At 38.9% G+C, this 25113-nt stretch overlaps 1 protein-coding gene across 1 annotated transcript in view; it reads left to right on the forward strand.

Annotated features, from left to right (window-relative positions):
• Positions 1 to 25113, forward strand: part of LOC138595732 (E3 ubiquitin-protein ligase HECW1) — a 64710-nt gene that overhangs the window by 26259 nt on the left and 13338 nt on the right. Inside the window, exons 7-12 of the mRNA XM_069667123.1 lie at positions 9881 to 10023; positions 10429 to 10529; positions 11828 to 12813; positions 13118 to 13676; positions 20171 to 20269; positions 24316 to 24469. Coding sequence (XP_069523224.1) covers positions 9881 to 10023; positions 10429 to 10529; positions 11828 to 12813; positions 13118 to 13676; positions 20171 to 20269; positions 24316 to 24469 — 2042 coding nt within the window. The remainder of the gene's footprint in view (positions 1 to 9880; positions 10024 to 10428; positions 10530 to 11827; positions 12814 to 13117; positions 13677 to 20170; positions 20270 to 24315; positions 24470 to 25113) is intronic.

The raw sequence follows: 25113 nt of genomic DNA on the forward strand, positions 1-25113 counted from the left end.
CCTTGGCTTATTACCAACATTCCTTAATCATCTTTCTTCATAAACCTAATGGTTTATAGTTTGAGGCTTAACTGTATGAGAATGGCATTTAAGGTGAGTGATATCACTGATGTCAGCTGCTGTAATGTCACCTAAGAAGTGTTCCTCCAGACTTGCCAGTGCATCATAATCAGTGTCATTTCGGGTCACTCTTGCCTCTGAGTTTGCTCTACTTACACTTTCTTTGTATTGAATGAAATGTCTCAATTTTTTAAAATATATTATTTATATCATATATATATATATATATATATATATATATATATATATATATATATTATTTTCTGAAAACTTGAAGAAAAACAAAAATTCAGAATTCAAAGAATCTCCATATGGCAAAGTAATATGGACAATTTTTCAATCCTAGAAAATGTAACTCATTCATTTAACATGAACCAGGAGGCAGACCCAGTGTTTACATCAATGACGCTAAATTCCCAGACGTTGATGGACATTGTTTATGTACATATTAACAACACTGTCTTGTAGTTTTTGTGTAAACTCGCCCAGATGCAAATATTAGATAAAATAGAATTATTTTTTTACAGTGTATAGGTATATAGGCTTGATACATTTCTTTTTATAACTGGGTATATATTGTTTTTTATTTGTATTTTTTTTCAAAATTTAATTATGTCGTTTTATGTGTATGTAATATAAAGGTGATGCAACTTTACTTCATTGTGCAAAACTGTGCGGTTCAGTGAGATATAAATGACCTTTTATTAAGAATAAAAATGGTCCAAGCACTGAATCTTGTGGTACTCCTCATCTTAGATTAGAAGCATGGCGCCACCTAGAGAGCAGCTCCTGCCTGAAAAACCTCAACCTTTCTCATTGCTGCGCTGTTGTTACCCTGCAGGTTAAAGCTGCAGAACAACGATGTCAGACATACAACACTAGTAGTTTTGGCTAACATGTTATCAAGCAATTGACCACTTACACATCTAGCAGTCATGGAGCAATATTAGCATTTTGTAATTTTGGTCGTTATCAACTCCTGAAAAAAATATGTAGCTTTTTTGGTTGTGACATGTTCCTCTTTATTGTCCACTCAGTTGCTAACTGTGTCTGTCTGCTGTATATAATATTCCTTATAAATAAGCCTTTTAAACGTTTAGACTTTTCAAATAAAGTATAGATGCAGGTTTTTGGGAGTTAAGTACTTTACTCTGCAGTTTGTTTCTTCAGTGAACAGATGCATCGGTTTGTCTCTGCAGTTTCTTTAACTGATGTTAAAGATGTGTCCAGAACATCAACTTCATGTCCAATTAGTGGCTTTCTTTCTGGTGTTATGACAGTCTCTACCTACACTCTAATGATTCAGTCAAGAGAGCAACAGAAAAAAAGCTTTTATTTGAAGAAACATGGTTTGAGCTTTATAGACGTTCAAAGCCAAATAAGAGGATTGCTGTCGCAGATGACCCAGATTTACACTCAGCCATTGACTCAAATAAGCCAACTTTACTTTGGCTGATGTACAATGTTTTCTCAGGGTCTGCTGCAGCTAATCAGCTGTGCTGTCATCTTTGTGGCTCAGTTGTTTATTTTAAGCTTTAAAGGTACAATTGAACAATATTATGGATGTCCTCTATTTTTACATGTTTCTTGTTGATGGGATATTGTGGAAAAGCATGAAATGGGATTGACTGATGAAATGGTCATATAGAATCATAACAGCACATGAGAATAATCTGCAGCTGTTTTGTGTCTTGCTGCAGTGTCTGTCTCAGAATGCTGTATAGCACAGCCTCTATCTTTTTTATGTCCCTCAGGAGACTCCATACACTGATTTAATGCAGTGTCTCTCTTGGCAGCATCCACTCAGCTCAAAGCCACTCTACTTTTCCAAACAGCTCCCATGTTGAGAGGTGCTCAGCTTGCTTGGCAGTAGTGTACTGTATACGTCTAATGCAGCTCTGTACATGCTAACTCAGTCAGCATACTCCACATACTGAAGTCCACTACTGTGCAGATTTAAGAATACTTTTATATTCTACAGACGGTGTTGCTATAATACCTTTTGTTATATTTACATTAGATAAATATTCACCTTGAGTAATGCCATTTACTTGTCATGTGCAGGATCCATTTGATATGTCTGATTGATTTGTTAATGACGATCGATCTGCAGACTTTTACTCCTCCATAGTTTAACCTTTTTTTAATTTGGTCATGGGAAATATTCTGTCATGCTAAATGTAAAAATAGGTCACAGAGTGGCTAAGCTGGCTGGTGGGGTGGCCATCACCCTCTAGCAGTTGTCCCTCTGACAGGTAAAGTGGATCTGAGTTTTGTGTCTAGGAAGGAATTTTCTTTGTTAGGGTTATTTAGTGTGGTTCTTTGCCTCAGGGTGCAGTTTGCTGGCCCAATGATCATATTTTTAATTACATTTTTCGATGAATGTGGACTTTCTGGAAGTCGTTCAGCAAGAAAAGTTATACCGTGTGACATTTAAAGTATTTTCATGAATACGCTTGAGATATGCAGCCACAAATCTTGCACTGCTGCTATGTAAAGGCCTAAGTCCTAAACCCAACATACTCCAGTTTTAATCTATTTCTTTCTCGCACTGCGCTGTGTAACAGAACAAACAAATCCCTGACAATAAAATTTCACCACTAGATTATCAAGATTGTCAGAGTCAGAATCACAATTAATCTTAAAGTAATAAGATTTTCAGTTAAATAAAGTATAGTATTATTATAGACTGGGTGTCGGCGGAGACTTTCACAGAAAAAAATCAGTAGCGGCGCCCAGTTAGTGACACGTTTCCCAGCACCCAACAAGTGCGAGTAAACAGTAATCTAATATGGCTGAACAAATAAAGAAAAGATTAATGACTACAGATACAACTTCAAAAATAAGTAAAAAGCCAAAGAAAAAGAAACAAATTCGACGCTCAGATGAAGGCAAACAGTCTAAAACTGAAAGCAACCGAGGAACCAAGGAAAATCAAGAGTTACAACCGGAGCCAACCGTGGACATCACACATGCAACACTGTCTGGATATCTGAGAAGTGTGCTCCCGCAATTGCCGTTTCCCGCCATAGGTGCCACCAAAGATAACGAAATTGAGATCTTCGAGATTACAACTTTAATTCACGAACTACATGGAATTTCGTTTGAAACAGCAAAATGAAGAGATAAGATGAGATAAGAATATAATAATGGTTGGTTATAGAAAGAAAGATAATCAAAAGCCTATAAAGTTAATGTAGGTTAAACATCAAATATTTCCATTGTACAGGCAAAAGAAAATGACCTCTATGACTGTGTAAGGATCAATACCTCTCATGTGGCGAGAGGCATGCAAACTGATACTGTGTCTGACTCTGTGCCACGCTATAGCCTGTTCTGCCGCAGTGATAGCGTGTTGTGCTGAAATGTAGTCTCATTATCTACCTTTTTGCATGTGAGAGCAACAATACCTCGGCTCGGCTTGGTTTGTCACTGCAGGGCTTTGGTAATTTCACTGGGCCAGAAGGGAGAACTGAGCAGGATGTGCACCCTATGATAATTCAAAAGCACTGCTGCTGTAGCTGTGATTCACACTATAGAAACATGTATGCAGAAGGGATTTTCTCATCTCCCATGGTCTTCTACTTAACCACTCTTGTATCTCTTGCTTAATAACACTGACATCTGAATAGTGTTTCCTGTTATGTCATCTCAGAGAGGAATAGGAATGTTTTTTTCTGTCCAGGTTAGTGAAGATGAAAATAAAACATTCACTAATGGCAGTTATACTGACACGGTCACATCCATATAGTTTGATCCTTGGTTGTCATGCTAATGAAATGGTCTGTACCCACAAGCATTCAATCCAGTACAAGTACGCATAAAATCTTAAAAATAGTATGTTGCCATTTTTTGGTATGCAGCATGAATACAATTATGTCATATTTAAAAACACTACCCTTTGTTATATAATTACTTGTGGCAGTTTTATATTACACTTATATAGTTTTTAAATCTGTTATCTATAGACACATTATTTAACTGCACATAAAAGTCATTTTGTTTTTTGTCTCCAAGTTTGGAATATAAAGTGTTTCCAGGTGTTGTAAAGTACTACTTTATATTACGTTGTCTGTAACCTTCAGTGTCTGCAGAGGGGGTGTATGAAGTGTGATAAATAGCCTTGGAGTCAGCGTCACTTGGGTCTCAAGGCTGCAAATACAAATCTTTGGATATGGACCTCTGTAGCCCGCTGCTTAGCTCTGCTTATGGTGAGAGTCTCCAAGCTACATTAGCACCACTTGCAAAACACAGCCGAAACTACAACAAAACTGTCAATGGTTGAGTTGCACAGTGGCTAATGTTGGCACCAGGTTTTGACAAGGAAAAAGGACGCATGAAATATATATGGGTAGAGTCGGTTGTCTTTCAATCAAAGGGTTGGTGGTTAGATCCCCAGTCTACATGTCTAAGTGTCCTTGGGCAAGACACAGAATCCCAAATTGCTCCTGGTGGCATAGCCATCAGTGGTTGAAAGTGACGACTGATTGACAGTTGGACACTTTATGTAGCAGCCTCTTCCATCAGTGTGTGACTAGACTAGACTGGAAAAGTTCTATATCAGTACTGCACCATTTACCACATATCTGGTTCTGCTGCTTTGATTGAAATTAATTTTTTTACTGTCCATTGCAAGTTTGAGTAAAATTCTAAATCTGTGGAAGGCATAATTTACATCCAAATACGTCGTATGAGAAATCATCATCTTCCAATTCCTCCCAGTCCTTTGAGGGTACTTAACGGGCTCCTGTAAAGGACCACTGGATATTTTCCAGAAATTACCTTGTAGCAAGAACTGAGCTTGTGAGATTTAGGCTGACCATGTAAAGCTGGCTGGCTAGCACTATTCAAGTTCTCAGCTACAATGGAACAACAGGTTCAACTTCAGCAGTCAGAATTTTGTATAAAAGTTGATTTTTATTATGTGAATTATAGTAATTGCATTAGATTCCACCAATATTAACAATCTAAATCGGTGTACCTGTCAAGCAATGTCTTTGTCAAGTCTTGTCATATAGAGGATATCTCTGCTTGTATAATTTTAACTAAGAGAGTGAACTTTAAGTAGAGGGATGGAGCCTGAAAGATGTGAGCATTTACCAGACAGCAAGAGCCTAATGAAGAGACCCTGTCAGGTTGCATTATAGAAAATGTAGGATCCAGTGTTTTCAGAGCTTAACCCATACTAAGGACTGAAAGTTTGGATATTGCCGCTTCTGCTGCACAGATTCTGACTGTTTCATGTATAATCTGTCGCACAAAAAATATCACAGCTTCATGACTATGTTGGTGCATTTCCATTGTCTCTGATTGGCTATTTCTGCACTGAGCAGTAAGAGCATTAAGTTTCCTCCTTCTCTTTGCTGAAAGAAGCTGGATTAATGTATCTTACTCGTGATTAGCAAGGGACTTTTTACTCAAAGTTGCTGTTAACTGCAAATCTCACTTCTTTCATTTGATAAATACAGCCTCAGCTTCCCATATTCCTCCTGCCTCTCCTCTCCTCTACTCGTCCTTTCCCTTTCTCTCTTCATACTCCTCGCTCCTCTATCCTGTCTGTCCTCTGGTCCTCCTCTACAGCTACATTCCCCCCTTTCTTCCTACAGATTAACATTGTACTCTGCTGCTGCAACATCACCCACCCCCTCCTCCTCCTCCTCCCAGCATTTCCTCTCTCTCTCTCTCTCTCTCTCTCTCTCTCTCCTGCACAATCGCACCCTGTTTATTGAGTTACTCTTGCATTCTCCACTCACAAACACACACTTTTGCTCTGTCTGCTCCCTTCTGGCTCATCTTGTAAATTATTCACTCCGACTCCTTTTCATCCTGCTCCTTTATCACCCTGCACACTGATTTCCTCAGCCAAGCCTCTCTCTTCCCCTCCTCTTGTCATTTTCCTGTGCTCCTCACAAATTAAATTAATTTCATTTTATCCCATGCAACCAGGTGCATTTTTAAAAAGTTCGCTCTATTTGTCATTTCACTTGGTCTTGCCCTATTTTCCTTCCATTTCATTTTTCCTATTTATTTTCTTTTTTCATCAGTGTCCCAGCTGTAAAGTGGAAATAATACATGGGGACCACATCAGAAAACCAAACATACATACATACAGAGTATCACCACTTTAGGTTGAGTAGATTTAACTGTAATTTAACTGTATATCTACACATGTAATATAAAACAATGACTGACATAAATGTTAAAACACAATCAAACTGAAGTAGAGAAGAAAGTCTGCAGCTGGTAGAGAACCAGAACCTCAGAAAACGTATAGGGGAATGCTTATTGATGCATCAAAATAAATTTCAAACTAAATCAATAGCAGACCTCCTGAGCTCCCTGAACAACACATTTTAGTCCAAGAAAAAATGATGTATAGCTTTTATTTTGATGCTTAGAGAAAGTGGTAAAAGTAAGGGATTCTGAACGTTTGTCTTAATCTTTTCTTCCCCATAATTTCACATATAGTAGTTTGACAAATAATGACTCTAGTTTTGGTTTTTTGATGTCGTCTTGAAAACGTGTGTGTATAACACCAAAAACTGCTCATGGGTGACTTTCAAGTAATTTTATATCAATCAAAGCAATAATTTACCGTAAAATCCAGAATATAAATCACACCGGAATATAAGACACAATCTGTTTTTGGGGGTATCCCAGGGGTAAAAAGGTTTCCTATAGCTATTTATTAATAAAAACATGTATACAATTTATTTATTCATAAAAAAATGTTATTTTTAATAAGTTATTTCAACACTATTTCAATTAATTTTTATTTGAAACACATTTAAAACACACAAATTACAGCCTTTCATCTGTTTTCGCCATGTCGAGTTTGCAATCCTGCTAGCTAGCGGTGCTGTAGCTAGCGGTTGCTGGCAGCCTACAGTAACGTTGATTGTTGTGAGGGTGGAGGCTGCAATGGCGATCATGACGGTGCATGTCTGTGAAGCGTTAGCAACAAATAGTGTAGCAGCTTGGACCCAGAAACAGTTTAATGCAGAGATGTGACATTACCACTTAACAAATGGATAGCAGCATCACCTGGGTAAAATACTGAACACAATAAAATACCTCTCTCTGCATTTTATACTGATATATTGGTTGCACAGGTATATAGGATGCAGCCCACTTTTTAGATGAAAAAAAATGGATTAAAAGTGCGCTTTATACACCAAATGGTAAAAATGCTAAATGGACTGCACTTATATAGCGCTTTTCTGGTCTTCCGACCATTCAAAGCACTTTTACACTACATGCCACTTTCACCCTTTCAAACACTGATGGCAAAGTCCGGGATCGAAACCCCCAACCTTCCGATTGAGAGATGACTGACTCAGCCACAGTTTTTTCTTCAAAGCACAGACTTATTGATTATGCACAATAAAAAACACTTACTTTTCAAGGAAAATATAATACAAGACAGGATAGCCATATTACAATAACAAACCAGAAAGAGAGTCATATTGCTGTTTATAGAAGCACCCTGAGTTCATTATAGAAACCTGTGCATAATTTTATAACAGGGCCATACTGGGATGTCGGCTTCAGGCTTGTTCTGTACCACAGTGGAGTCCATCTGGTGCAGTAAAGAACTGTTTCAGAAAGGTTCCCTAAAGCTCCACACTGTTTACACATTTATGATGCTATAAAAATACCTTTCATAAAGGTCTTTGCAGCACTATATGGTGTGAGAACTGTTCAACGTGGCTCAACTGAGCCATTTTAAAGTGTCCTGTAAACTGCTCTAAAGAAAGCCCTCTAAAGATATATTCCATATGAAATGATCCAAGTTTAACCAGTAAATACTTGTGTTCAGAAACGTGCAATATTTGGCAAGTTTCTAAACATGTCATTTAGTTGTATTAATTATTATGGCTCGGTATATTCTCAGAGACGGACGGAAACGGTTTATTTTGGTGTTTTATGGCATTTGCTGATATTAAAATGAGACTATAAACTTTTGACAAAAGAAATAAAGCAATCTTCTTCTTATAAATGAGATGTTGATTTTATGAGAGCTAACTCACTTGCTTAAAACCCCAAAGCTCAAGGGACTTAATGTTACAGTGTTAATTGGTCTATTATGAGCAGTACCTTAAGCAATTCTTTCACTACGATAACAAATGTACTATTTTCACTGTGGTTCATAATTTTTCCTGTACTTTATTAGATAACTTTATTAGGAATACACTATACAAGCCATGTTATACCTAGCCTCATAATACTATGTGTAAATCTTCCTTTCACTGAACTGACTTCCCGAGACTAAGGCTTCAGATATCTTCTCTTTTTGTAGGCTTCTAATGGGGAAATAAATGATGTAGGAACACAAACTGAGGGATAATGTTCGGGTTTCTGAAGCAGATCTATGATCAGATAGGCTGTTTCCACATCAATTTTAAACTTTGAAAGCAAAAGCCTGATGTTGAACCCATAGTTTTATATATATGAACTAGCATCAAGCTGTCACTTATGAACACAGTGGCTATCAGACTTTGCTGTGTTGTTAAATGCTTGCTGTGTAAGAATACAGGTTGACATTTGAAGAAGTCATGAAGGAGGATGAGGATAAAGAGACAAGAAAAGAGGCATAATACAAAGATCAGTTTATATATATAGGCTAAATACTGTATATATACAGTATATGGATTAAACATGCTTGTACCTTACAATTAGTGCCAATATTAATTTAAGAATAAAAGGCTTTAAGCTGACTGTCAATCTGAAATGCATTTTGGTGGGATTTGAAAACCCTTTGGGGGATTTGGGCATTTAAAGTTTCAGGCTCTGAAGCGACATTTAGGAAGCTTGGACAGCGATCAAAGCCTCGCTTAGAAAGACAGAGAGAGAGGGGGGCAGGGAGCAGGAGAGGGAGATAATTGAATTCATCCAAACTAAACCCACATTTATATGTAATTGGCCGGGAGAATGAAAAATTAACTCTTCATTAAGCGAGTAAAAAGCTGGAAAGATTTTAATCCAGCATTAAACTGTGGCTTCAATGACAGAGAGCATCACTTAGTGTGACGAACAAGGACATGAAGGGACACAAATAACCAGTTGATTTTAAAATACGTGAAGAAAGTTATGAGCTTTTTTTTTTCTTGATCTAGTATAATCAAACATGAACATTATAAGTTTCAAAAGACAGGATTCATTGCAAAGCGTTGTATTATGTGTATTATGGTAGAAGGGTTTCCAGATACCTCATTCACTTAAATAAATGAAGCGTAGTAGATTTTCTTCATGCTGGCTAAAGTGGGCTTGAACAGAATCTAACAATGCTTCACCTCCACTTGTTAAGAATAATGTAGCATTGTCATTGTGGTCATGTTAGCATGATTATAATTGAAAGCTGAGAATTTAAAGTAGCTCAAAGCGTAGATTTATAGAAGCACAGCCTCACACACAAACATGCATACATGTACAATATTGTCAAAGAGATAGAGCTTCATGCTTAGATGTGTTTTTTTAAAGGTTAAAAAATGACATGATATGGCCAACATGCCTTCTAGCTTTTAAATCAGACCTGAAACTTGCAAGGCCAGTGCCGATGACGAGTCATTTGGTTGGATTTTTGTCATGAAATTAGAAGAAATAATGTCGATGCCTCTTGTCTATCACTAAGCAACTTCTGCCTCACACATCAGCCCATATTGTCTATCCTCCATTAAAGGCTAATCTGAGCCCTGTGCACTGGCAAACAGATGTTTTAGTCTAGCTGTGGCACTTACACAAATATCAAACATCATTCCAATTAAATGACAGTTGTCCTAACAATCCTAACTCTTTCCTCTGTGTCTGTCTGTGTCTCCAGAGGTTTAACTTTGTGTCCCTTCCCACTGACGTCCTGGAGATCGAGGTGAAGGACAAGTTTGCCAAGAGTCGGCCAATCATCAAGCGCTTCCTAGGGAAGCTCTCTGTCCCTGTCCAGAGACTGCTGGAAAAACACGCTATTGGGTAAAACGCACACTCAACACATACAGAAATATTTTTTTGAAGTTGAGTGCAGCGGGGCTGTCATTGTCATCAGTCCAAATATTACTCCAGTGCTGATGATTCAAGTCTGTAGAGCAGTGGAAGTTTTCCCACACACGCTAGCCCACACAGACAGTCGATGTGAGGAAGGATGTGGGTGGTTGTTGCTATTTTAAATCTCATGGGGCCATGTGATTTTGGCTGTGATATCACTGGTTATATATACAGACAACCTGCATTTTCTTTACTGCATGTACTTGCCAGTCAAAATCGATAATATCATTGCAGCCTCTGCATTTTCAGTGGTCCTATTTCGTCCTGCCTCTCCCTGCATTTCTATTTTACACACTATGTTTCCTTTTTCTCTGTACTGTCTTGTGTCTTCAGGGATCGGGTAGTGAGTTATTCACTGGGTCGCAGGTTGCCGACAGATCATGTCTGCGGCCAGCTGCAGTTCCGCTTCGAGCTGACCTCTTCTATTCACCCAGGTAAACGAGGCGTCATGCCATACAGCAGTGTAGACAGTTATGCTATCAATCCTGCCGTCTACCCTTGGCCCAGGAGAAATTAGTTTGCATATTTTATATCATCCATCGTGAGTAGAATGGAAAATTAAAAAATGTGTAAAGTGTATCAAAGTTCTTAATCCACAGAGGGGCAGCTATTCTTATAGCAGATGGCAATTTCTAGAAGCAATTTTTACAATAAGCTGAAACAGTAGGTACTGCATGTAGCCTTCAATTACAGGAAACAAGGAAAAAGGCACTTATTGTTGATTATGCCTGGGAGACTGAAAGGACCTGAAGCCTATGTAACATCGAACTCCAGGCATTGTGGACGGTTGTTTTATTCTAACTTCTCTCCTCCCTCCTCTCCTATGTCTCAAGTGCAAAATAGAACAGTCAGTCCCACCTTTGCTTCTGGTCCTCCTGGAGTTTTGGAATATTAATGAGCAATTGAAAAAATCATAGTGTAGAAAGGCATCCAGTATGCATCTTTCTTTTGATATCAAATAGCTTTAATATTAATAAACGTAACAAGAAACTTGCTAAAATACCTATCAAGAAAGTGCATCCCTTTGAATTGGACAACAGCAATGTCTCCCTTGCCTGTCTTCTACTGATCCAAAACGCCGCCGCTACGGTATTGACTCTGACCTGCTGGACAACTCTCATCACACCCATCCCATTCTCTCTACACTGGCTCCCAATTAAATTGAGAATTAATTTGCCCTGCACAACCAAGCAACCAAATCCCCAATAGATCCCTCAGGTCCTCTGACCAGGGTCTTCTTGTTGTTCCTCGTGTACGACTGAGGACAAAAGGTGATCGCGCCTTTGAATCTGTTGCTCTGACACTTTGAAACACTCTTCCAACTCATATACGGTTTGCGGTTTCAACTGATGCTTCTAAAAAGCAATTAAAGAAGGATTTTTTCTATTTGGCTTTTGACCATCTAACATCATTTTTGGGAAGCACTTTGTGACCTCGCTCTGGGAAAGGTGCTATAATAAATAAACTTCACTTACTTACTTACAACTCAGACACAGTGTTATAAGATTATACTTATTTATTACTAATATATTGTGTTGGATTACATAACATTGTTAGCTAGATTGTATTTACAATGTATTTCATAGAACACGCAAGCCTTTTATGTCCTATATGTTATTTATTTATTTTTTGCTGATGTTGTATTTTGTTTTCTTTGGAAAACGATTAAACATATCTGTTAAAACTAAGACGTCAGATGGACATTTAGCATCTACCTGTACTCTTATCTTAGATGACGAGGAGGTCTCCCTGGTCATCGAGGCAGCCTGTCCTGAGGGGGAAAATGCAGCAAATGAGAACCACGCTGCTCATGCACCTGATGATGACACACTCAGTGTGGGACCTGACATGCCTGACCTCCCGCTGGATGCCCCTCCTGACCCTGAGACCTTTGCGCCACCAGCATCCGTAGCTGAAGCCTCCACACTGGAGGAGGTCGTACCTGCTGAGGTGGAGGAGGCTGAGGAGAGACCTCAGGTGGAGCAAGGAGCCGTTGAGGAGGAAAGCACAGTGAGGGAGGAGCCCCCGTCTGCAGAGCCCCAGGTGGAAAATGAGGAGGGGCTCTTGGCTGAACAACAGGAGGTGAACGATGGAGCGGCAGGAGAGGAGGGAGGAAGGGAGGAGCGGCAGCAGGAGGAAGACGAGGAGGTGCAGGAAGCAGGGTCTGCACCACAAGCTGGGGAAGCAGAAGATAAGGAGATTGGGGAGGAAACGCAGCCAAAGCTAGACTCAGACAATCCTGAAGCAGTATCAACAAACAATGGGGATTCTATTGTGGAGGCCCCCTCAGAGGGAAACAACACATCCCAGGAGGCACCTGCAGAAGCAGCTGAAGGTGCTCCACAGGAGGTAACAGAGGGAGGGGAAAGAAGCGGCGTGCCCTGCACCTGCCAATCCATTTTTTCAAACTACAACTCCCACGCTCCATCCCGTCGCAAAAACCGCCCCTGCTCCCTCCCGGTGTCTGAACTGGAGACGGTGATTGCGTCAGCCTGCGGTGAGCCGGAGACACCCCGATCGCACTACATCAGGATTCACCACCTCCTTCACAGTCTCCCCTCGGCCCAACACAGAGCTCCCAGCCAAGAGGAGGAGGAGACGGGGGAGGGAGAGAATACAAATAACACAGATACAACATCACCGACACTTAAAACCTCGAAAGAGGAGGAGGGGCAGGACGATGAGGATGAAGATGATACAACCCTGTCTCCCTCTCAGGTATGCACAGTTGGACTTGCAGGACATGGGTAGTGTGTGCCCATGTGCAGTATGGTATAACGACTTGAGTAACTTTGACCATAAAAGAATTAAGACATAAGACACTAAGACACTTTCATAGTGCCCTAACATTGAATTCTAATGACTTTGGAAATTCCCCGGATTTTCATCTAACCATAGAATTTTAGTGAAAGTTTCTATTAGGTCGATTATGATAAAAAATGTATCCTAATGTTCATGCTTCCCTCAGGATAAAGCCTACCGACTTTATGATCACCTCACTTTTCTTCATATTTTCCTTTAGGTCCCTGAATGTCCGGGCCCCTGCTGCCGCCGCTCCCTACCCCGCAGCCTCTCCATCGAACGCCTCTCTGAGCTCAACCAGCTCCTGGAAGGTGAAGGGTTGGGAGGAGGACATGCAGCGATCAGGAGGATCTCACCATCCTGCCTTGAGAGCGAGGAGGGAGATTCCAGTAACGGAGGAAGGAGAGGAGTCGGGAGCACCCACAGACACCCGGGTGAGAACGAGTGCGAGTTTTGCGACACTTCCTGCTACAGTACCTCCTGCTACAGCACTTCCTGTTACAGCACATCATGCTACAGCAACTCAGGCTACGAGGGGAGAAGCCGCTTCTGCAGCCACACCCGCCTCTCCTCAGTAGACAGCAACAGACTCTCCGGCAGCACTGTGTTCTCCTCCCAGGACGAAGATGAGGAAGAGGAGAGCGCGTTCGAGTCAGTACCTGACACCAACCTCGGGCCAGAGGGCCAGGAGATGGGCGGGGTAGGAGGCGAGAGGAGGACAGGGAGGTGGAAGGAGGCCAGCAGAGGAGAGCAGGGAGAGCCAGCTGTGGCGGGGCCCAGTGATAGGAACAACTCTGGTGAGCTACAACATGACCTGCTTGTTGTTTATATGCTTGAGTCTAAGCTTGAGTCTGTGTTAATACTTAATAGCGTTTGTCATTATCCTCTGCTATATATTACAGTGGCTGAAGTAATAGTATACAACAAGCATAGATTTGTGTCTGACATTGACTTAATAAAAACAGGATGTAGCCAAACAATTAGAAATAATAATATAATTTATAAGTACAATGAATGTTGGTGTGACAGTGTTATTCCAGAGCTCTTGTTCCAGACAATGTGTGACTAGTGTTAACTGTTCATCAGGGTGACAGCCTGAGGAAAGAAACTGTTGTTGTGTCTGCTCATTTTGGCGTGCAGTGCTATGTAGTGCCTACCAGAGGGGAGAAGTAGGAACAGGTAGCTGTGATGGATCTGCACTGATATTTCCTGCTTGTTTCCTGATAGAGTTTTTTGCAGCCCTTACCATCTGTTGTAGTCTTTCTTGCTATTGTGTTTGATGACATAAGTGCAGGGAAGAGTGCATGACCAATTCGTACATATTGTAATATGGATATGAAAGGCAGGTATAAACTTTTACATTACGACATTTACATTTTGAAGCCTTTTGAAAATAGCTTTTGAAGGCTGTTCTGGCAGCATAATGGTTAAGACGAAAGCCTTATATCTGTAACATCAGTGCAATTCAACCCAGGGATGTTGTTGCATATCATATCCCCCTTCTCTCCAAACCTTTACTTCTTCTCTCTGTCTGCAGTGTCAACAATCAAAGAAGGGCCGAAAGATCCATTTAATTAATCAAGCTACAATGTGGTTCTTTAATCGATCAATTAATTAATTAATTAATTATGATTTATAACCTTCTTCATTAATCATTCCAGTGTCACACAACAGGCTCCATAACAGCATGTGTATAAATAGGAATTATGACAAGTTCTCAAATCGGGACCTTTTATTAACTTAAAGGGCAGGGAAAGTCTTCTTTTCCTTGTTCCTATATCCTTCCTACAGGTGTACTCTTAATCTTGACAGATTTAGCAATTCCATCAGTCAAATCTCTCTTAAGGTAGCTCACAGGATGTTGACTCTGTGTTTAAGCTTGCCATTGGCTGCCATAATTGTCTGCCTGTTACCAATTTCACAATACCTGTCACCTACACGCTGAGTTTAGTTTTGAAAAAGATTTGGAGCGTGCCATAAGGCAAGTCTGCTTTGATATTTCGGGCTCGCCTCCCCATCTGCAAATGATCTGCCAATTAAAGTCCCTTCCAACACTTGTTTTGGAAGGTACCAAAGCTAGTTTTGCGACTTTAATTGGCTGAAAGAAATACAAACAACCTCAAGCGTTTTCTTCCCCTTACTGGGAATTGTTATGGTTTCATCCAGACCTTTCTCTAGCACTGCCACAGAACTATTACACAGTGTGGAATTAGTTAAGCTTAAACATTGAAATTAGTTTCAGATATTTCACATGCAACACTTTGTTTAAAAGTAATTTCGTGACATAAATGGCATAATTCCTCACTGTCCTTGTAACTTTTAATTTGAAAAATCTGCAGAAAGTTTAAAGTTTAAAAGTAATTAACAGAGACTCAAAAACAGCAAAGTAGAAGCTGTGAGAATCATTATAATATTTTTGTGTTAAAAAAGAGAAATTAGGAGCAACAGGGTGGTTTACCATGTGGTTTTGCTGATGGAAATATGCATAACCCTGAATTTACCATACGCTGTCATGGTAAAGGGGATACCACCTGCCTTTAGGAAAGCCTTTATTAGAGGATATGCCCTTTGTTAAGTTTAACTGTGCCTGTGTGCTTTCACACTGTGTAAAAAAAGGCAGCAGATTTATTTCATCAGTTAAATAAATAATGATTAGAAAATGTATCAGGGAACACTCTGAGGGGGAGGGAGGATCCCTTGTGCACGTAAAGGTCATTAATTAATGGAGACCTATGTTCGAAGCCCTAAGGCCATTAACATTTAACCGATAGATGAAAACAGAAATGTTCAATATTTCATGTGTGAAAAGAGCTTCAAGGGAAATAAGGTAATACTGAGGAACACATGATCATATGTGTGTGGAAACAGAGCAGATTACTTTGGCAACATTTGTACCTTTTTTAAAACATAAGTGAAAAAATAAAAATAATCTAATTAAAAAAGTTAACTTTACAATTCCAGTCGAAAAGAATGACTGTAAAATTTAACTACCTTTGGTTTAGCTGCTTCTTATTGCCTGCAGTCAAATTAGACTGACCTTGTTTCCCTGGATTCTTTTTCATGTTTTATACTGTATTTGTACAATTTACATGTCGGCTGTAATAGACTGTCGGAAAAGTAGGTCACACACATGCACACACGCACACACACACGCACACACACACACACACACACACACACGCACACACATTCACAAACAGAGTTTTGCAGAAACAAAATGAAATTCCCTCCTCAGAAATGCAATCAGCGCACTGCCAGACTCCCTGCCAGGTTTGTTCTTTGAAATGATTTTCTTCTCTTTCCCACCTCCTGTTCCTTTCCAAACACACCAGGACATACTCCTGTTTTCAAAATAAATGTTGTGCTTATTATCAGGAGGTTTACACATTAAACTGGTCCAGTTGTTTTTAATCATTTATTACAGAAAGGGCTCTTTGGGTGATTTACATTTTGATCACTACAATGAGTATTCAGGGGAAGCCCTTAATATATTGTTGATAAACCAACTATTCATTAATATAAAGGACATTTTCAGTGTTTTTTTGAGGAATTATAATTGTCCAGATTTCATCCTCTGCTTCATAGTTTCTCTACATCTCTCTACTGTAACACAAATGTGATGCATTCTCCCTAATTCAAATATCTCCTCTCAAGTGTGAAACACTGTAGCTGCTGTGTTTAGTTTAAGGCATTTTTTGTATCGTGGATGAAAATTATTTTACATGTGGGTGTAAGGAAGACCAGCTAGGAGTCTGAACTACCGTGACGTAATCATGGTGGAAGACCAAAATGCGGCAAAATGAACAAGGAGGTGTCTGAGTAATGCTGTGGTAAGTGCAGAGCTGCAGCTATTTCCAGATACCTGCAGAGAGTCATTGTGTAAGTGTTATTTTTGGTTTCAATTGTTGGAGTTTTGGGTCGGCCCTGTGGGTCTGTGCTGGACAGCAGCTCTGCATGACAAACAGGAGTGACTTATAGCTCTATGCTGAAGTCATGAAATATTTATAGAATGTCTCTATCTAAATTACTATTACAAAGCCTGAGTTGTTTACTGATGCAAAGTTTCTTCCTGGTTTCACATGCATTACTTTAATTGAAGTCATTTTCATTATTATATATATACGGTATATCAGCTCATCTAAATCTTTAGCAAAAAAAACAAAAAAAAATCTGATACAGAAGGCAGTATAAATAAGATGATCATCTATAAATGAAATGCAAATTAAAATGTCTTCCTCTGAAGTCGAGTAATGAAACATTACAATATGCAGAGGCAGTTTAGTAACTCCAATTTCCTTTGATTTGCTCCATGTATTTGTCAAATTATCATAATTAGATTCATAAAAAGCAGCCAACTTTGGTTTCTCACAGCTCTTACATTCCTCACAGTCATATTCAACCTAGAAAATAATGATGATAAATGTTCCCTAATTTCAAGAATTGATCTTTAAACCCACCTTTAAAACATGTTTTTTGTGAACCTTAAAACACAAGTTCGTTTTTCAACCCTTTTTGTTGTTAATGCCATTTCGATACTCCATATCCATATACACACCTAGGATATATCAGATAAGCCATCTGATATATCCTAGGTCCTATTAATAGCTTCAGTCCTTTGGTTACTACCATTTCCTTGAATAATCCAGAACTAGACAAACATGTGAATCAGTAAATTGTTATATAGCAGAGATTGTCCAGAGGTTGTCCGTAATTTAATAATAAAAATTCCACTTCAAATTACCTCTCTACCTTTTATGCCTAACAAAGAATCATGTGTTGATATTAGGCCTGCAGGAATCAGTATCTGCGTGTTTTCGGGTCCAAATTTTTTCTTTGGTCTTCCAACTTTTTTATGGTTCTTTTCCAGTAAAGAATTATAGAAGCTGCTTTGATCAATATAAATGAAAGTTGGCTGAAATTGCTGGAGGCTCACCTGTGGTAAGGAACATTTTCTGACCTTAAAACAGGTTAAACAATTATTATTTAATTGCCCATTAACAACAGGATTGTGTTAGTAGCTTGCAGACGGCTGGACTTACCTCAGATGCCAGTGTTTAAAATACAACCTACCCAAGGTCTTCTTCTTAAGACGATCTACAAACTTGACAAACTGGTGATCATACTATGCCCTTCATCTAGACATATCCTGATGATTTGAACAATCCCACTTTGACTATGGATTTACACACAGTACTTACATGCAATTTAGTTGACTATGTTCTTTCCATACAGTGCTAAGTTCTCATTTTGGCTGGGTGTGGAAGGGGTTGGTGGTGAGTTAGTACTTCTTCATGGTATGTAGCTGAAGTCATGTTGCAGGAAATATTAACCAGATATTGTTGTCAAACATTACTTTGGCTTTTTGGCTTAAAAACATAAAAATCTTTGGGGTTTTTTTTTCCTGATGGGCATGTTTTGCGCAGAGATTATGCTAAACACATGTCTACTCTTGGCAATGGCTCTTCTCCCTGTTGTGATTTTTGTTCCACATATCTACCTGCTGTGGTTACAATTATCTTTCCGCTTTTGCAATGATGAATTTACTCATGCTGAAGACATTTTCCAATGCTACAAGCATGTTTCTGCCTTGGCAATAATGTTTCTACCCAGTGGAGGAAGGCATCCTCATTAATATCAGAGCATTGACTGGCATACATTTCCACCAGGATGACTCCAGCTGTTTTTACCACCTTCCCTTCTCAAAGCATATTATGTGTATTTCGACTTAGCATTAGGACACATTTTCCCTCATCCGGCTTGTGTATTCAGTCACAATTAGCATTTTAAATGAAGATGGATACGCCGTTAGAGACGAGTTCCAAAGGGACGTATCCGGAGACTGTCGATCACTCTGAATTACCAATCAATTCAAAAGACACACATTGATAACAGACTATTCTGCAAAACTCTGTAAAATGTCAATGTGTTTGCAGTGGTTATACATTTTCACTGTTTTAAGAATAGGTAGGTGTTGTGGTTAATGAATAAATCATGGTTAAGGCTAGGAAAATTGAACTCTTAAAGGGGGGTAAGGGAAAGGTTTTGGTTATGGTGGGGAAAAAAATGTTAACTGACAAAAACTTAGGGAACACCATGAATACGAAGGCATGATGTATTCGATTCACTACAAGTCCATGTACTACCTGACGTCAACACCCTAATGTCCACCACACTGCCGTAAAAGTATTTATAAAATAAGAGTACATTTTATTCATTAAGCATCTTTCCTGAAGGAGTAGTTCAGGAGTATCCTGAAGTGCTGTTCAATATAATTAAATGCAGGCACCAAATATCATAAAAAGATACATGCTAAAAACTGTTGATTATATGGAAAATGTGGAACAAAAAGTACTCAAAAAAAGAAAAATAGAAAGTAAGAGTGACAGATATTTAAAGGACTACTTAAATAAAACTGTTTTTAACTGTCATTTAAACAATAGTAACAGAGTTTGCATCTATTATAGACACCAAGGTATTAAGTTCTATGGTTTGGAGCAGTGTTAAAAAAAGGGTGAGTTTCCACTTTTCCATTTTGTGCTATAGTTTGTGTTTAGAAAACTGGCTCCAGAGGATCAGAAGCTGTGAAGGATTATAAAATATTTATAAAGAAGACTAGTGAAAAATGCAAAACAATAGTCATATCTACTTGAAATAAATGCATGAACATATTTTGGCCATATTTTTTGTGAGCCAAATGGCAATATTACTTAGAATATAAGTCAAAGCTGCTGTGGTGACCTTGGTGAAGTTTGGAAAGAGCGATTTCTCTTCTTGTTTGTGGACCCAGTAATAGATTTCATGTTTTTTAACTGTTTAATTAAGGAAACATTATCTCCAGCCACCTCTTTAATGCAGCCCATGAATTTGTTAAATGTCAGATCGTTAAGTCATAATTAGCCTCCAAAGCAATATACTGCTGGGTGTCATCAGCATAGCTGTGGAAATGTACCTAATGTTCTCTGATAACATTACCAACAGGAGGCATGTTCAAAGCAAAAGGCAGAGGACCAAGTTAGCTTCCCTGAGCAACACCAAAAGGCACTATAAATTATGCATTTTTGCATTTAGCTTTGCCTGCAGGACAAATGTCATGCACTACAAAAACCGCCCAATGTGAAAATAATTTCTGAGGATACTATGCTGGAATTAGACCGTTAAGTAAAAATATGCAGTTTCCGCATCACATGTGTGTGATGTCAAGTCCGACAGATAGTAAAGTATACCCCCATCCTTATGGTAATTCACACCCCACTGTCTCTCTGATGTCCTGTAGGCTCAGACTTCTCCCCTCCTGTTGGCCATCTTCCAGTCCTGCGACCCGGCCATGACCTAAACCATTTTCCTGCTGCCACTGACCCAGCCTTACCTCCAAGTAAGATCCAACACATCCCAGTCTTACTCTGGAGTCACATCCCCACACCTTGGTTTGTTTGTGTGTTTCAATCAAGTGCATGCTGCCTTGTTTGTTTATGCTACACATTTTCTATCTCCTTTGTGTTTTCCATCATCATCTCATCCTCCCCTCTTGCACACCTCTTTAGGTTTAGATGTACAGCTTTATTCTGCTCTTTGCTGCTTGGTTCATGGTTGGATCTTCACTCAGTATTGGATGTTGGATGGCTCACTGGTCTTCGCTGATTTAAAGCAGGAAGGTCATCTGCTGGAAGACCGGTACTCCACTTAGCTGTTACATCATCATCCAACTGAGATTCCCTTAAAAGCAGACTGTGTCCCTTACATACAAACTTTTTCAATACATTTTATAGTTGGTTATATAGCACCAGTTTATAACCCTCAAAAATGTGCCTATATGTTTAATCAATGCACCACAACAGAAAAATAAAGTTTGTACTGTAAGGGAACGTTAGATGCTTGAACTCTTTTTTGGCAAACAACAGCCATGCAAAGAGACTATGTGCAGCTTCCTGACACCTTGTTATCACAGTGGGGTTGCCAGGTAGAGTAACATTCGGCCATGACAGAGACATATACCAAAGCCTCTAATAACATAAATCCCACTCTTAGCTCATCCTGGAACAACAAAAGATTAGATTTTTTTATGTTGACATAGCCAGCCTAGCTGCTTTCCTGTGCATAACCACCGATATTGATTCCCTTAGCTCACTTTAAAAAATACAACTAATAAGCTTTTTCTTCAATTTGGAAACCTCACAGTGTTGTGCCAATAGATGCATCACATTGTTTTTGTTTATATGCTTACTTTTTACTACATGTTGTTTTCCCTTGCAGCGTTGGTTGGTTGCATCCAAAGAATATAAAACTAACTGGGAGAAGTATAGCAGAATATGAATTAATAGTAAGCAACAGACTCAAAAGAGAGTAGCACTCTTGGAATGAGCCCAAACTTATAGAGCCAGTTGCTTTGCAGCTTTTTCTGCCCAACATAAATAACTACATTCTTAAATGTGGCCATGTTAATGCAAAATCAAAAGTTGTCATTGAAATTCCCTCTGTTTGTCAAAGATGATTCGGTACCGATCTGCTCTCTAGATCCCTAGGGTCTAGTGGAAAGTTGCAAGGGGGATTTGGAAGGACTAACACTGTCAGCTCAAAGATGCAATAACGGCAATGGTTTGCACCTGCAAAAATCACACTTCTTCTAAGAGTCATAACTCAATCACATCTGAAAATGCAGAAATGACACATACTTTTCGATTCAGTGTGACCTACTCTTCCTTTATGAACAACAGTATCTCTTTCCATCGCATTTAAATGGCTACAACTTGTCATACTGGTAAGACAAAGAATAATACGACCGTGTCAGACCCTCAAACCTTTGCATTACTTAATACACTTTATAATGTGAGGGGTAGTCTGATCAGTCTACCAATCCATAGACTTTAAATGTAAAAGGATTTAAAATAGACAAACAGACCATCTATCTTTACAAGAAATGCCACATCATTTGTGGATAGCACTAATATTGATCAACAGAATTGAATCAAACATAATTTAAAGTTTATTCCCCCTTCACTTGTAAGTATGTGGAGCTCAGTCAAAGGTCAATTTTGTGAAAATATAGAACCAGTGACAGTCAGCTGCATGTTTTTTTGTTTTTTATGATCACGAGAACAAAGCCTGAACACAATCACTGCCTCATTTTATTAGATACGAAGCTGAAAAGGTGGGTGTCACAATTAGATCACACTATCACCTGACTCAAACCACGATGACACAAAGCACAGTTAAAAAGCAACAATAGGAACTCCCTAATTATGGTGGGGACAGGCAAAAAAGCAGCTGTTCGCACACGTGTGTGTGTGTGTGTGTGTGTGTGTGTGTGTGTGTGTGTGTGTGTGTGTGTGTGTGGGAGCAGAGAGTGAGTCGTGACAACCAGCAGAGGGTTTTTCTTTCCTGAGGGGCAGCCTTCATCTTTCTCCTCCTCCTTTAGCAGTTAGTCAGAGCTGAGAGAAACTGCTTGTCTCTCACATTCAAATGTTGGTCCAAACGGCAATCCTATTTCAGACAGCCACAACAACAACAGCTTTCCAATTCCCACCGGGTTTTGTTTCTACTTTCTATAAATACATTTCATTACAAGAAATCAAATCTCCTTAAAACAGGCAGGCGACAACAATTAACAGAAATTATAGTTATAGCATGCAGCATTTAGAAAAGTGTTAACTGTTGTCAGTGTTGTACTCCAAAAAGAGGTCTACATGAATATTAGTTTTTGTACTTTTGCTGTTGCTGTATGTCATTTGTAACTTTGTCTATTGTCACTGCCTGACTACAGGGAAGGACAAAGAGGAGAGGACCACACACGTTGAACTAAAGATTTATTTATAATTAAGTATCAATTAAATTATGATGATGCTAAGAATGTAAGTCAGTAACTTCAGTAATGTGTTGCAAGTTGGATGAGTGTCAAGTGAAGTGTGGTGAATAAAGAAAATTAACTAAAACAACAATCTAACCCAACAACAAATCATATGGAGAGGGAGAGAGAGAGAGACTGGCTGAATCCAGCAACTTATATAATTTAGAGAGCAGCAGACACAGGTGATAGTAATTGATTAAGTGCACTTCCTGTTTCTCTCCTGAAAAGGGAAAGACAGCCCACACAGGAAGTCAAGAGGGCTGTCACACTATACATGACTCCCAATAGTGTCTTGTGTGAATTAGTTTTTGTTAAAAAATATTAGGTGGAAAAGTTCAGAGTAAGGGGAGGGTTATTTTCCTTTTGGTTAGGGGATGTTAGTCTAAATAGCTGGGTAGAGTAGGGGTTGATGTGATTGAACTTCACATAATCAATTACTATCTTATAGCAGCTCCCACCTGCTTTATCCTGCATGTCAACAGAGCGGAGAACTGCAGCTAAGTGAAATGTGTTTATTTTATATATATAATGTGGAATATTAGGTAAACAGGATGCATCTTTTTGTTATGTTACCTGCTAATTCTACTAATTCCACTTCTGTTGTGTAATTTCACATCCATGGCAAAAGGTATTGCATTTACATGATAAGGTTGAAATTAGAGTTCACCATTAAATTCTGAAAATGAGTTGTTCCAAGTCAATATAGTGTCAATAGTGTGCTGACAATTTCACAAATGATTTTACTTAGAAATGTATTATGGAGAACTTTTTCTCTTGCTTTCAAGAACAGTTAAACATTACTCTGTTCATTTGATTTTACAGCATACGAGAGTGAATATTGGACTTTCAGCAGTTATCAGGTGAAATGTTCATGATTCATTGTATCCGCTGGATGTGTAAGTTGGCAAACAGGTTGGCACAACAACTTTGTTTAGAGCGTGATAATGATGATCTGAAGAAAAGGGAGTTGTGTATCCTTAAACTTTTAACTTGTGTTGGACTGTATATTTTTCTTGAATTGGAAGTTGTGTAATACTTCAGAATCTGTCTGAAATTGATCTTGCATCTTATTTACAGATTTCCCAGTGGTGGACACAAACAGTGTTAGAGGCATGCTCACACTGGTAGTAGCTGTATTCCCACAGTTTATTTATGATCTTAGTATTTTTTCTACAGAGTGGAGAGATAAGCTTATATTCTTCAATCCTACCACCAATCAGCTTGTCAGAAAAAGATCTGAAAGTGTGAGTGATCTCCAATGCAGGCATCAGACCATGCATGAGGGGATTAGTTATCCACTCAGTTTTGGTGTTTATGATGTGCAGCATCAAAGCAGTGGGAAAAGGCCGTACCACCCTTCTTCTCTCTCTCTCTCAGTCTGTGTGAGTGGATGGTGTTCAAAGCAGAAAGATTTAGAATATATGGTGGGGATACTGAAACTTCGAGTGAGTGATTACGAAAGTAAGGATTTGTATGCTATTTAAGTCATATATTTACTTTATAAATCTGCTGAGGTTGGCCGATAATTTCACTAAAACACGCTGTGTCTAAGTCTCCCCATCTCTCTTGAACCACAGACTGGGAAGCTCGTATTGACAGCCATGGCAGGGTTTTCTATGTGGACCACGTAAACCGGACCACAACCTGGCAGAGACCGAGCCACGGCGGCAAGTGTAACCACGGCATCCCCCGCTCTGGATCCACGCAGCAGATGGAACAACTCAACAGGAGGTTAGACTGAAATGCAAGAAGAGAGCTCCAACTGGAATGATTATTGGACACTCTTGTAATAAACCAGTGTTGTCAAACAGCCTGCAAATGCAACTACTCTGTAAAAAATATTTTGGAGAAATGTATCCATTCATCTTCTCCTTCATGGCGTATCCTTGACATTTGTTTAAAATCAATCAATCAGTTAAATCAATCATTTTTTATTTATACTGCAACTACAACTGAAATTATCTCCTGACACTCACAGAAGTCTTCGTAGTATAAATTAGAGGCTGGACATTAATCTATCAATGAGCAAACGCTTCTTAAAACGCCTTTTTAAGAAGCAGACTCAGACACTGATGGCTGCCACCTTTTAATATTTACTGTTAAGTAAATACTTCAGTCTATATCATCATGGGCATGTGTTTGCAGTATTTATAAGCAGTATCACATTGTGTGTCTCTAAGAATAAGAAGTTAATGGTTCTTATTCTTACTGAAACAACATTTAGGAGTTTTAACACTCAAATGTATCATCCAAGTTTTGTTGTGCTTTTAATGCACTGTGTGATAAAAAATTAAAAATAAGATAATTAGAAAATGTAATTAGAAATTAGAAAAATACATAATTATAATATGAAAAATACTGTTGTTATAACTGTA

The sequence above is a fragment of the Semicossyphus pulcher genome, unplaced genomic scaffold (genome assembly GCF_022749685.1).
Source record: "Semicossyphus pulcher isolate SPU_LCO1_2020_fin unplaced genomic scaffold, fSemPul1.0.p SCAF_18, whole genome shotgun sequence".
Classification (NCBI taxonomy): domain Eukaryota; kingdom Metazoa; phylum Chordata; class Actinopteri; order Labriformes; family Labridae; genus Semicossyphus; species Semicossyphus pulcher.